The following is a 14,707-nucleotide window of genomic DNA, read 5'->3' on the forward strand; positions in this document are numbered from 1 at the left end:
GTGCCTGAGGATATCTGCATAGCTTCAGAGGAAAGTGAAAACTGTTCTTGGCTGGTCTTCAGGGGCACAATGACCACCTTGAATGAGTTAGGTTGCTTAAAGCAGACTACTTCTTGCTTGCACTAGGCTAGATGCTTTCTGTATTATGCTTGCAAACTGAACACCTATTATGTACCAAGCTACTCGGAGGCCACAGCCGTTTACTGAGGAGTGTTGATATGAAGGCTGTCCTCAGGAAGTTATCTCCACATACACAAGGCCTATCGTGACAGGCACTGTGAAGGGACAAAGAGCCAGGAAAAGAGAACAGGTGAAGCAGAGTGGTTGGGAGGCTGTAAATGAATCTTCACACTTAGCCTGGGAGGGGGACGCCTCCTCCCCACCTCACAGCCAGGGCATCACCCCATGCTGCCCAAGTCACATGAACACTCAGACTGAAGCCATGTCCCAAGCTTACACTCCAAGCACCGGAGTGTCTGGGCCTCCTCTTCACCTACTTGTTCTTTTACCTGGTGGTCAGCTACTGAATCCCTGCCACTGTCCCGCCCCTCGCCCTTCGAGCTCACCAATCACACACAGTCTCAGAGAAAAGGAGAGATCTGGCTTTATGTAACCCACATACCTATCTAAGTAAGTAAGAATCAGTTCTGGAGAAATATGGCCTGGATCCAAATCCTGCCCCAAGAACCTACCAGCCAGGACAATGATCTGGCCTCAGTTTTCCCAGTTTTGCCCAAGGCCCATGTGAGAGGAGGCATGCTGCCTAGATCTGTGGGGATGTGGGCAGAGTAGACATGAGGATTCTCAGCACCCAGCAGCTCCCGCCTTTCTCCTCTGGGCCTGCACTGTGAGAGCTGCCACCATCCTGGATGTGCACAGGGCACCCTCCAGCTGGTCCACCCACTTTTCAAGGAGATGCAAACCAGCACCCACAGAAGGAAGTGCTTGCCTTCCACCTCAGACAGGCTATGGGCCACTGTGGGCTCTGAAGGTACAAAGTGTGAGAAGTAAAACTTAGGGAAAATCAGGTAGGAAATCAACTCATTCTTCATCACAATATCAGTCACCCACTCCAGTGATTTCTCTCAGGGCTCAGAGCAGAAGGGCAGAGCCAGCCCTGCCCAGTGAGAGGAGCAGCTTCCCGCATTCAGAGCAAGGATATCTGTGGACTCAGCCAGGGCAGGAGCAGGCCAGTCCCCAGCCTCTATCCTGTCCCCTCTGTTCTCCTGAGGACCTCTTTCAGCATCTGTTCTTAGAAGCGAAGTGCCATTATGCTGGGATGGATATCACTTGGAAGAATTAGGGTTGGAGCTAAAAGAAACCAAGATGTGAAAGTGGATTCCATCTCTAAACTAGCTGTGGGAGCCCAGGCAAGCAATTTAATCTCTCTGAGACTCAGTGTCCCATCCGTGTCATAGATGAGATCTTTGGGGCATCAAACGAATTCAGGTATTTTTGGCGTCTAATGTAGGTCTACACAGCAGCTGCTCACTGGGATCAGGACCTCTTTTGTTTTACAAGCAAATGAAGACATCTGCAGGCAGCTGTCCATGTAAGAACCTCCTTGAGGAGAAAGATTCAGCACAGAGCCTGGAGCCTGTGGAGCCTGGAGCCAGTATGTGCCAGCTCCTGACTGCAAACCAGAACTGAAGAGTGACCACGGGAAGCGAATTACACAACAGACACTGGCAAATGCCACAAGTCAGAGATTTCCCTCAGAACACAGAGAGTCAGACCCTTCCTAACAGCTCGTTAGCCCACCGTGGCTGAAGTTTCCACTCTTGTGAGTTCCGTGCCTGAGAAGGGAATAGGAACAGCAGTCTGAAGCAAGAGCAGCCTAGTGCTTCTCTCAGCAGCTTGGGAGACACTTTTGAGATCTCTTTAGACTGCTGACACCCACATCCTGCCAGACCTATAGCTTGAGAGGCCCGGCACAGACTTGGTCACCTGCTCTGTGACAAGTGACCCATGGGCCAAGATCTAAGCCAGGGATTCTCATCAGCATATGCTACATTGGGCAGATTTCTGATGTCCATCTGGCCTGATAAGTCTATGAGTAATGCTACTGACCTATGTTGCATATGAATAAAAAGCAAAACTAATCCTTGCTGGGAAAGGTGATATCATGAAGAAATCAAAGCCTCTCCATCCCTGAGTTGGATTCGCCAGGACCTGTCAGGTTCCCTTGGACATTACTGTTCTCCCCCGCCCAGGTGAAGCCATGTTTGCTGAGGACTCATGGTTGAACTCCAAGCTACTCTGTGGTCATTGATCCCCTTCTCTATACATCTAGCAGCGCTGTGATTTCTCATCGCCATTGCCTGGATGTCAGCAGCTCACAGGTTGTGTGTGGACCCAGGCAGGACCGGGCCCCATCTTCAACACAACGTTGGCCAGAAGCATTCTTCCAAGGCCAACAGGACCACAAGTGGGGTGACCCCACCTAGAGACTGAAGCTCTGTGCACAGAAAGCTGAGTAAGAAGGAAAGATACTTATAGTTTCCTTTCAGTGTAGTGTGAAGCTGAGCCAGGGGTATCACTTTTGCCCTTTTTGTCCCCCAGCATCCCTTGCAATGTATGTCCCTCTGCTCTTTGGGACATGGCTGGGTCCTGGGGACATCTGTGCCAGTAGGGCGCTGGGCCACAAAAATTGCACTGTGCTCGGACTCGACCTCAGCACCCTCGCTTGCTAAGCTTCCTTGTGAAAACCTAGTGGGGCAGGTTTGACTATATCCAGAGAGACAAAGCAGTAGAAAGAAAGGCTTAGTGACTTAAGAAAGGCGACATTAAAATGTGCCCATGGTAGTCAGGGGATGCAAGGAAAACAATTACATATGGGACACACAATTTATAGTATCGTCTATACTGGTCACCAAAGGAGGCAAACACAAAGAAAGTGCAGGGAGTCTATCCACAACACCGAAGACCTAGAAAACCCAGCTGAGATCCTAGATCCCAAGGCTATAGCCTGCATGAGTTCAGCTGGATTCTAGGTCTTCAGCTGAACCTCAGCAATGCCACCCATGAGTCCAGCTGGAGGCGTAGAGCCCATGACAATGACGCATGCAAGTCTCTTCCAGGGATCTGCACTGCAGAGGCCCCAGGGTCAATGGTGGAAGCTACAAAGTCTGTGCCAGTGGAATGAAGGATCTGTGCTGGTAGGCAAAGGGATCTGCATTGGAGCAGGAAGCAATGCTCAAAGTAAGATCCAGAGCTCCCCTAAAAAGTACCACAGGCATCCTTTGCAACAAAAAGGTCCCAAGCTCCTCTGATGATGAGAACAGCTGAGTTCCTATCAGGAAACCACTGTGACAAGCTTCTCCTGGAGACTGAGTAGCACACATCTTCCCCTCCCGAGCCAGGAAATGATGCTCAAAGTGAGGACCAGAGCTCCCCCAAAGTGAACTGTAGCCTGAGCTCCTCTAATTATGAGAGAAGCCACCTTCACATCAGGACAGAAGCTGACAAGCTCCTCTAGGAGAACCAACAGCAACAGAAGAACTAATAGCACCAAACAACAATTCTACCCCCTTTCTCCAGTTCTCCTTTTTATTTTGGTGACAATCTCTAGCCAGAACCCCCTCCCTACTCAGCACCAGGCTGATTTGGTTCAGCTGGTGTTAGACTGTCTACCAGTTTTTAATCCACCACAATGCCTCAGCACTGGCTGGTCTTAGATCTGGCTTTTTTTCTTTCGCATCTTAAAATTACTATGAAATACGTCACAGGATAGCATCCAGCCTGAGGGAGTCTCAGGACAAGGATTCTCCTGGATAGCCTACATACATATGAAATGTGCCCTTGCGCATCCAAGGGTGAAAGAGGCCTGAGAAATCTCACACACTGGTGGCTCAGGACTGGCCACTAGGAGAACAAATGGGCAGTGGATCTCTAGTATGGACAGGAGGCTTCCTGGGTGAAACTGAGCAGGCTGTTCACCTCCTTGAGCTTCTGCTCTGTAACAGCAGAGAACTGCATCACTAGTTTTAATGGGTGCAGCATGTGATCGCAGGCCTGAGGTGCCCTGAACACGAGTGCAGGGCAGCGACACTGAATCCCCGGCTCCAGTCTGTACCTTGTTTGTACCTATTTTAGGAATTGAGCTTCTGCCTTTAAAACACAGTTTAAGACCACAAGTTTGGAGTATCCTAGAGGCAAGGATCCTGGGCTCTTTTCACAGGGGATTTTCCAAGCCTCTACTTCTGAGCGGGGCACAGGGAGAAGGCTGGATTAAGACATGTGCTCTCTGTGCACCCTGCACCCCAGGATCAGGATGGGGACATAGGCCTGTGGCCACACATGCCCATGAGGAGAGCTGGGAGCAAAGTGGGTCATGGGGTGGGTGGCTCTGCTTGAGAGGTGCACCTGCTGATCAAGGTCAGGATGTGGTGGGGTGCCCCGGAAATCCGGCCACGTCCTCAGCAGGGGGAGCAACCATGCCAAGCCCCTCTGCTGGCTCTGAAGGACAGAGTCAGCCCCAGGCAGCTCTGAACAAGCCCTGAGCCAAATGCAGGTCCCAGTCCCAGCTGTGGTGGACGGGAGAGCTTGAGGCAGAAGAGCCACGAGCAGCCGTGCAACTTTCCACTTGATGTTTGGGGACACTGAGGCCAAAAGAAGGAATTTGACTCACTTGAGCTTGTGTGGTGAATTAGGGGGCCACTCCCTCCTTCAAATAAAGGATCTAGTGTTGGTGAACTCTTAGCTACCACTTACCAGACAAATCTCTGCTTTAGACATGATCTGTAATTGAATCCTGAAGATAGTCCTGTGGGGCATGTACCTATCCCAGATTGGTGGGTTTGAAAGTGGAGCTTCAGAGAAGTGAAGGAATTTGCCCAAGGACACACAGTCAGGACGTGGGGCATTGAAATCTGAATGAGGCTGACTGTTTTGAGGACTCTGATCTAGTCTCCCTCCTTCCCCCAGAACTTCAGAACAAAAAAGTAACTCATACATGTAGCAAAACTTGAGACATTTTAGAAGCTTTTCAGAAGAAACTCATCAGTTTACCTATAAGATCACCCACCACTGAGAGAGGAGAGAGAGAGAGAGAGAGAGAGAGAGAGAGAGAGAGAGAGAGAAAGAGAGAGACAGCCGGGAAGGATTTTGTCAGATTTCACTTACTATTTTTTTTATCTAGAATATATACACATGCAAATTAAATTTTCATGAAATTAGGTTACTATAAATTAGCATTTATTTCTCTTTTTTTGTTTGTCCTAGATAATTAACAGCCATTTAAAATAATCCTGGGAAGAGCTGTAAATGTGCCATATGTGTCCCTCCTTCCTACCCATCCTGGTCTTCACTGGAGCCTTTCCTGTCCCTGTGGTCCCTAACCGGCTCCCTAGACTTGGGCTCCCTCTCATTGCCATGTGACATCCGAGAGAGTCTCAGGGCTTCTGTGTTCCTTGTCCTAAAGGCTTTTCCCAGAGTTTCTGGCTCCTGAAGTTTGCTCTGATGGTTCTTAGAAATCACTTTTCCGTTATCATCTCAGAAGGGACAAAAAGGACAGGCAGCATGGCTTAGAGGTTCAGAGCACAAATCCTAGGGTCAGGCAGGCCTGCGTGGAGGCCCAGCCTCACCTCTCACTGACCTGCAAGTTTGAGCAAATTAGTTCCTTCACTCTCAAGGGGATCTGTGGGGGCATCCAGGATATGATGGCTGTGCAGGGCTGAGCCTGGGCCTGCTGTCTGGCCTGCCCATCACTGCTGGGGAGGTGACCAGTGGACACTGAAATTCCTGTCCTCATGGCATAGGGGCTCCATGCCTTAAAGTGGTCTTATCGCTGTCACTCTGTGGAAGAAATCTCTAAGGCCTAAGGGAAGCAAGGCCTGTTGGGTTTCATGGGCATTCGGTTCCCAGGTCACTTGCAGTGTTTAGTCTGCCTTCTCTGGCTGAGCTCCTTGGGCTTTGTCTGTGGGCACACTATGGCCGGCATGGGCTCCTTTTGTTCCTAACAGCCAAGGATCAAAGGTGCACAAGGGACAAGGTCCATCCATCCACCCTGGGATGGCTTCAGAGTGGAAGGTTCAGGAAGGCTGATGCAGAGCACACAATAAAAAAGGACACTGGGTCTGGGAAGAGAGAAACTGGCCAGGGAAGGGCTGCTGGCCAGCAGTCTCAGGCTCCTGATGCAGCTCTCTGCAGGCGGGAGGCCTGTCCTCACCTTGCTTTCACTCAAATGTGGCCAGTCCTGCACTGATCTGTGTCCTCCCTCAGGACAGTCACTGTCCCAGGGAAAGGTCCTGAGATGAGAAGCCAGGAGGCAGAGAGTGGCTAGCCCCAGGACCATGGGTAGGTGATCCCCTTGCTATGGTTACAGGAAAAATTTCTGCCACAGGGCCACAGGGAGATCCAGGGCTAAAGGTGGTGCAATTTTCATGAATATACTCCATATTCATGAATACAAAGACAGGATTTGGATTCTGTCCAATGGGACTCCATAAAAATTATGATGGTTCTTTCCTCTTATTAATAATTTTCAAAAAGCCAGGAAGTCTTGATTGCTAGAATGAAGTGGAGTTAAAAGGCTCCCTCTCTGGAGACCACTTTTTTCACTCATCTCATTTCTCAGGAAAAGAAACTGAGGCTCAAGGTCACCCAGAGCAAGCAACACTGCTCCAAAGATAGGAGGGAAAATAATGTGGATAGTGTCTCAGTCCCCCGACCTGGAAACCAAGAAGTCACACCATAAAGACAAAGGAAAAAAACCCAACTGAGAATTATCCAAGCCATTGTTAATTAACTCATTTCTCTTTCACCCTTTTCTTATTGTTCCTAGAAGCAATTATGCGCTGGCGCCCTCTTCTCCCACCTCTAGCCACCGCATAAAACTGTCACAGATTAAATCAGATTGTGCAGCCACTTCATTAGGGAGACTCCAGCTTTCATTCTCAGGAGTATTTCTGTTCTTCTCAAATAAAAGCCCTTGCCTGATGAGTTAACTCCTTCCTGGGGCTTCTCAGAGACTTGTAAGCAGCCACCAAGGGCCTTGGAGGCCTGACAGGATTTGGGGGGCTCATAGCATGGATGCAGCCCTGTCTCACAGAGCGTGAGCTCCAACCAGCAGGAGCACAGCAGAGTGGCGTGCTGGAGCCCAGGGAGTGTTAGAGTCACAGGTTCCGGGTCCAAGGACTACCTTCCCTTCTGGTCTCAACTTCAGGTATTTGGCTCATCCTGGACCTCATTTAGTCCATCTGAAAACTGTAAGTTTAAACTCCTTTTTGGTCTTCATGTACTGGATTCCAAGAACTCCACCAAAATAGCACACAAAAGCTTGAGACAAACTGTAAAGCTATGGGGAAGGAGTCTGGTGAATGCTAACATCAGCTATTTTCTGGTACAGCTGTGATCTGAGGAGACGAGAAGAGATGGGATGTTATGGTCAGAGCCTGCTGCTGGCAAGTGGCTCCCGGAAAGAATGGAGTGAGAGAGAGGCTGGCCAGCCAGGGGCAGGGGGCTCCTGGAGGCCTAGAGGACAGACCTGTAGCCTGTGGTGTTGGATTTAAGCACTAGGGCAGGATATAAGGACAGCAAGGTGCTGTCAAGGTCTCACTGGACTCCCAGTAGTTCTGGTCAAGAGGCTACCAGGGTTGTCTCTACATGCTGAGGTCTTGCTCTAAAAGCCACAAGGGCTCAATAATAGATTGACTGAGGGCCTGGGGAGCTGGGCGGCCCTGGGGAGCAGCAGAAAAGGACACAGCAACAATGACTGTGCAGCATGGACATTTCAATCTTGTGCTCTGTGTAGAGCTAGGTTCTGTAGAGGTGAAAAGGCTCTGCATGTGTTTCTTTCCTGCAGATGTCCAACTGGGGCTCTGGAGACTAGGGAGTGCCCATGGTCCTGCATCTCTCATAGACACAAAGCTCTTCCAGCCTCACTTTCATGGTGCATCACAATGTTTAATTTTTGCAGGTCTTATGGTTACTCTGAGAATGCTATGCCATATTAGCTTCAATTTTAAGTAATAAGTTGCTCATGAAAATATTTAAAATATATGAACTTTTAAAAAACACTCAACTTGACCTTGTTTCTTAATATCCTAAGAATCACACCACTTGTTTCCAAACCTAGGCAGGGGTCAGCCTCCCTGCATCTTGTCCTCAAGTCATCACTGTCTGGAGTAGCACAGGCCATTTAGAACACACACAGATGGCGCCACTTGAGATTTTTTAAGTTAATGTTGGTGCCAAAATCATATATACTGAGTAGAAACTGTACTGTAAATTTTTAATGTTGATGTTTTCCTAGGTTGGTGGTATTGATATGATCCTTCTTCTTTCTCGTCAGTCACCTGATTATAAGGCAAACAACCTTCCCCTGTAATACCTTGTGTCACCAAGCCATGACATTCTATAGGTTCAGTGTGGGCAGTACACATATGTGGACTCAGTATTTTCAGTGTGCAATGGGTTTAGGAGGACATGGCCCTATAGGAGGGTGAGAAGCATGTGAACACAGAGAGCACCATAGCAGGATCTCAGGCTGGGCAGCATGGCCTGGCTGACTTTGGGACTCTCCAAACTCTTGAGGCTTTCATCCCAGGTGCTGACACAAAAGAAGTGGGGTGTATTTCTTGTTGGCCTGGACACCAGCCGGGGCCACTGCCCTCTCCTCCTCTCAGCCGCTACAGGCAAGATATAGCTCTGTCCATCGATGTGAGCCTGTTCTGTGCTGTCAGCATCCTGGGAGGATGCAGCTTCCTATGACTCCTTTTTGTAATCGTCTATGTTGCTTTCACAATGCTCATATGGGGGTCCAGAATCAGAATGTTTCATCTTTAAGAACAGCCAGGGAATCGACTAGAAATGACGGACCTGGTGTGTGTTTATGCCTGACCATGATCTAATTTCTGTGCATGCCTTATCTCTGCTAATCTTGTAGCCACAAACCAAACTTGTTCTATTATCCTCTCAAACTGGCAGATAAAGGTGTCGAGCTTACACCTTGCAAGCTGCTCAGTCAGCGTGTAAGTGCACCACCATAATTATAACTGAGAAAAGACTGAATTCTAGAAGGAAATTCTGGTGTAGGGCAAGCTGGAGATTAATCGTCAGTGCTCAGGTCCCAGCCTGCCTTTACCTGCCCCATGACTCTGGAAGATCACTTATGCTCTCTGAGACTCAGTTGCCTTCCCTGCAACCTGGGCATAGGCATGCAGAGCTCTGTAGTGATCAAAAGTAACAGCAGATGTGAGTGCTTTGGTAGCACGGACACCAGCAGCTGGTCCAGAGTGTCGTCAGGAAGTCATCCTTAACATGACTTTGTGAAAGCATGTTGGAAAATTCACATAGACAAGAAAATGTAGAGTCAGAGCCCACAGCACATCCCTTTGGGTTATTATGTCACATCGCTCCTAAGTTTTACGTGCCGTGAATCCATGCAGTGAGGAAGCTGATAGCTAGGGTTCCTGAGCACAGACCCTTTGAGGCCACCTGAAACACTGCTCGGCTTGTCAGACAAACACTGCTTGCTGTCCTTGGTGAGGGGGTAGAAGAATGGAAACTTCTGCCACAAACAGAATTCGCTAGCAACTTCCCTCTCTGTGGTTTTTCTCTGTCATCCCCTTGATAAAAGACCTCAAACTGCGCAAATGTAACCAACACAAATCGCATCTTGACATGAAAACAGCCGCCTTTCAAGACGCAGTCTGCCTGAGAGAGAATGCAGGATGCACTCTGAACTGGGTCACTCTCCACCTCGAGGGCTTAGGGTGCAGCTGACTTTCCATCTGTACCCTTGTGCCACAGGCTTCGAGTGTCTCCGGCAGCCCCAGGGGAGAGAGACATGGGAAACAGCATAAAATCCACCCCTGCACCCCCCGAGAGGCCTCTGCCTAGCACAGATGGTAAGTCTGACTTCTTCTTTGGGGAGATGTTCAACTCTGTTCTATGTGCAGGCTGATCATTTTGCTCTATCTGGGGTTCTATACCTCACATGGTGGTTCAAATAGTTACCAACTGAAAATTTAAAAGAATTTTGCACTTGGTAGCAATGCTAAGTTGTGAAAATCCTATAGATGTCTGTTACGGGCTACTTTAGGACCTTTATTTTATGGGTATGGAAACAGAGCTCTGCCCCTTCCCCTCCCACGTACTTTGTGTCATTAGCAAGTTACAGAGTCGGACTTCCAACCAGGACCACCTGAGTCTGAAAGCTGGACCCTTCCTGTCACACATGGCCAGCCTCCGCAGTGTCACCATCCACACAGGCTGCACGGCAGGGGTTCTATCAGCGCTACTCTGCTGAGCTGGACTGTCCCTATCATATCCTCTGGAGAAGAAAGAGGGCCTTGGGTTTCAGTGGTAGGATGGCAAGGTGCCAAACACCCTGGGGTGGGGCACCAGGTTAAACAGTGGTGGCAGGACACTCCAAGTACAAACAGTCCTTCAGCAAGTGGCCAGAAAAGGAGAGGGGACATCGGGGAGCAGAGGAAAGGCTGACAGTCAAAGCCCCTGTGCCCTGGGGTCAGCTGTGCCTCTGACATCCTCACCTTTGTTCATGAAGATTCCAAGTGTGGGCAGCGTGTGTGTGTGTGCGTGTGCGTGCATGTGTGTGTGCGTGTGCACATGTGTGTGTATTCGGGCATGTGTATGGTACCTGTGTGAGTCCTCTGGAGGAATAGAAGGTGACATCATGGAGGCCAGGTGTCCACTAGGTGATTCCTAGGGAGATCTCAGGCAACTTCTGGTTCCCTCCTTCCCTCACAGCATCTGAGGCCTGGTGTCCATCTCATGGCAGAGGTGACTGATGCTTAGTTCTCCTCTGTCCCTGTGACTTTGCATAGGCAATTCACTAGCACAAGCAGGTGCTCTGTCTCTGGGATAGGGCTCAAATGAGCATGGTTCCCACCTGCCTCTAGATACTGCTCCCCCTTTACAAAACAGCTTTCTCCCACACAGCTGCTGGAACAGTGTAATCTCATGGCCTTGTGAGATGTGGACAGGTTCTCCCCACACCTTTCCAGTCAGTCAGGCACTCATCGCATCTCTCACTGTCACAGCCCAGTGGCTCCCCTCTCCAAACCAGAGAGAAACAAGAAGAACCTCCCCAGGTCCGGGAGATGAACCTCGGTGATAAAGCAGAGCAGAGAGTGCATCTTCAGGCTGCCATCTCCTAAGCAAAGCTCGGCAACTGAGCCAGGCTCCTCCCCTCCCTAGACTGGCCCTGGTCCTGGCCTCCAGGAGGTCATAACTGCCACTAGAAAACTGCCACTTCAGTGCCTGGAACCAGCTGAGGGGACACCCAAGCCCAAACCCATCATGAGTCGTCACCTCTCGCCCTGCAGTGCAGGAGCCGCATGCTTGAGCAAGCCCCTTGAAAACACCAGCCGTTGAGGACTTGCTCATTTGCCTTTATTTTTTAAATGCAAATTGTCATTAAGTCAAATTTTCTCTTTCCGTGATGTAGGAGGGAAGTCATTTCTAAAAAATAGGTTATGGGGGTCTCCCCTTCTTGCCCTCTGGTTAAGAGAATTCCCCAGGTCACACCCAGTTTGTAATCCAGGCAACCACATCAAGCACTGCTGGGTTATTTTTTCACCCCTTAACTCTGAAAAGTTTCCTTTATCATCAGTCCTGGCTTTGTTTCCTCTTTCCTCTAGCACCTACTGAACAAGGGAAGAGAAGTGGGTGGGATGGATGCTGTGCTAATTAGTTCCTACCTATGCAAAGTGATGCAGAGAGCTAAGGCATTCACAGAAAGAGCTCAGACCGCACACAACTTTTGACAGTAGGCAGAGTGACAAAAGGTGGAATGCATCACAGGCCCTGGCCTTACACAGGCAGCAACAGGAGGCTGACCTCAGGGACACTGCATTTCAGCTAAATGGAGTTCCTGAGCTTCGGGGAAATCTTGCTCCCCCAAACAACGGTTGGGAATTCCTTGAACTATGGCTTTGACCATGTCTTTCTCCTCAATCAAGCTGTTCTCATTATACTAGCACCAGAGACACAAAAAGGTACAAGACAGCAGGACTTGATGAACTAGGGCAGGTTTCAGAGGTAAAGGACCCCATTGGCTTGGTGATGTCCCTTGGACACCAAATGACCTTGGGGATGTTTTTCCACTTTCTGCAGGGACTCAGTGGGCACTGGAGAAGGAGCTGCTCCCTCCCTCTCCACAGCTTACTGGAGATGAAGGTGTGAAGACTTTCAAGACTGCACTTTGGGGAATCTGCCTGCACTGGGCTCTGTCTACATGAGCATCCCCTGAGAGTGGAAGAGGGCAGAGCTAGCTAGTTCTCGGCTTGACTCCAAGTCATGCTGAGTAGAGAATGCTGTGTACAACACCCCCAAGGCCATGATGAGGGTTTCACCTTATAGCCCTTGACCTATCAGCCAGAGGCTAATGGTGACAGTGGAGCCTGGTAGACAGTACCCCAGACAGCCTTGCAGGCTCCATCAGACTGGTTGCTTGTATATACATGCAGTTTCTTGAGAAAATGAGAGTCAGGCTGCTGTGACCACGCTGACCCCCTGAGCTTAGGCCTGACCCTGGAGGATGTAAATCGGAAGCTGAAATCACTGTGCTGTTCAGCTCCACACCCACCAGCTGCCCTGCTGCAGGCACCAACCACGAAGTCTCACTGGGAGTTCGCTCTGGTCTTAATCTATTAAGGGCCAAGTGTGGGCTGGGCAAAGCCTGGAAGCTAAGTAGCTGAGAGCTGCATGGTGCAGCAGAGCCATCACCAGCTAGCAGGGTCTCTCAGCTACAGGTAGGTGAAAATCACCCCAGAGACAGATTGAGGGCCAGATGTTTACAGGTGCTATGGCCCACACATGTAATTACAGCATGCTGGGAAGTTGAGACAGGAAGACTGCAAGCTTAAACCTGCGTGGACAACTTAGTGACTTAGCAAGAACTTGTTTCAAATTAAAAAATAGTAAAGTAAGCTGCAGATACAGCTTAGTGTGAAGGCCATGTGTTCAATGCCCAGTGCTACCAAAGAAGAGTTTTTTATAGGAGAAAAAACATAGATACAACAGAGGTGGCTCCTCCACAGACAAACCAGTGCCTGCCCTAGCCACACTCAGAGTCACAGGGAAGAGAAGACACATCCTGTGTTTCTGGAGTCCCCTCTTGGGTTCCAGTGCACCCTGCTGCTCTCTTCTCCCCCGGAGGGCATCACATGCTCCTCCGTTGACTCTTTGCCTTGTCTCACCCGCTCATCATTCACGGTGCAGGTGCCTGCTCATTTCCTATTGGCAGCTCCATCAAAGTCCTTTTAGTGCTCCAACTCAGATACCTATGTTGACACTAGACTCAGTCTTCCTAGGTTCAAATCTATCTTCTGCAGCTCTTTTCCTATCTGGCTTTGAGCAAGTGACTTAACCTCCTTTAATGTCCGGTTGTTCCCCACCTCAAAGTGACCTGGGCTTTTGAAGTTCTCATGCTCTGCCAGGTGCTAAGGTCTTCATACCTTTGGTTCTTCACCCTTCAAATCCGAGTTCCTGCTGCAGGGTGGGCCAAGGGGTTGAACATAAAGTCTCGGTGTGCTGCACTGTGGTGAGTGGGAGCAACCAGGAGCCTTTCCAGGGACGAGGAAGAAATGGGTGGGCTACTGCAAAGAATACTCAGGTGAAACTGGGCCTGCCTTTTAGAAAAATGTGATCTCTGTGGCCAGTAAACTGTGCGGGGTGGCAGATGCTAATTTCGTTTTCTGGACTCGGTTCCTATTTATACTTCTGTACATTGTGTTGACCCAACTAATTCCCCTGTTGAACTGGAAGAAACATTTAGTAGTCTGAATTTCATCTTCTGTTCTCACGCCTGGAGTTTAGATCATAAGAATGCAATGATATATTCAAATCTACACTACTAGATCATTTCAGAATTAAGAAGTATTGAGTGGCACTGGTCAGCTTGCCTCCCACGACAGTGACACTGACTATCACTTACAGCGACAGACCCTGTCCACTACAGTGGTGCATCGTGAAATCTTAATCCACTAGGTGAGGCAGATTTTGATCTTTCTGATTCTCAGCCATGAAGAAATCAGGCCCAGATGAGTTAACAGTCAAACTGCTGCCAAACTGCAGAGCAATAAAGTGATTGAGCTACATTGAAGCCAGATTCGGTTGATCTCAAAGCCCACTCTCTTTCCACCAATCTCTGCTGAATGTTTCTTACAGATGTCTTTCATACGTGGCATGCGCATCTTCATGAAGCTGTTCCTTACCTTAAATCTGCAATCTGTGTTCTCAGCACCCCTCTAGCCTTGCAAATCCTTGATCTGCTCTGATTCTAAGGTACTTCTCTCCACAGACCCAAGGGCCCACAAGGGTATGGGATAGGACAGTTGAATTAAGAGTGAAAGGAAACCTTCTACCTTGTGTTTATTTCACTGCAAGGATCAAAGTTCAGGGGAGACATGGATAGCACCCCAAGAGGAGAAGCTGCGTAGAACAATGCCTGTCCCTATAGATACACTTTCTGGTAGTTTTGTTCTTCTAACACTGGCCAAGGATATAAGTAAAATTCCCTGCAAAAGACTAGGTGTCAGCCTTCAGACCCTTAAGCCAAATGTTAGAATGCAAAGTTGCCTCACTAAATTTAATATACACATAAAAACATCATTCTTGTGGAAATTCCACCGGAAATCTCTGTCACTGTGAAACCGAAAGTCTCTATCAACCCCTTTTCCTTCATTGGAACAATTGTTTTTATAATGATTTTGTTTTTGTTTTTATATCTTTCTATTAG

The 14,707-nt window shown here is 49.0% G+C and overlaps 2 protein-coding genes across 7 annotated transcripts in view; one reads left to right on the forward strand and one right to left on the reverse strand.

Annotated features, from left to right (window-relative positions):
- Positions 1–14,707, reverse strand: part of Tg (thyroglobulin) — a 200,558-nt gene that overhangs the window by 45,526 nt on the left and 140,325 nt on the right. The window lies entirely within an intron of this gene.
- Sla (Src like adaptor) overlaps positions 1–14,707 on the forward strand; it is a 50,731-nt gene that overhangs the window by 23,406 nt on the left and 12,618 nt on the right. For 3 of the 6 annotated variants that reach the window (XM_063231043.1, XM_063231041.1, XM_063231042.1), the window contains one exon: positions 9,754–9,851. The exons of 2 other annotated variants lie outside the window; for them this stretch is intronic. In XM_063231043.1, coding sequence (XP_063087113.1) covers positions 9,754–9,851 — 98 coding nt within the window. Of the gene's footprint in view, positions 1–9,753; positions 9,852–14,707 lie in introns of those variants that run through there. One more of the 6 variants, XM_063231046.1, reaches the window with a different exon arrangement.

This window comes from Cavia porcellus, unplaced genomic scaffold, assembly GCF_034190915.1.
Source record: "Cavia porcellus strain 051 isolate PalLab524CR breed Dunkin Hartley unplaced genomic scaffold, mCavPor4.1 scaffold_19, whole genome shotgun sequence".
In the NCBI taxonomy this organism is placed as follows: domain Eukaryota; kingdom Metazoa; phylum Chordata; class Mammalia; order Rodentia; family Caviidae; genus Cavia; species Cavia porcellus.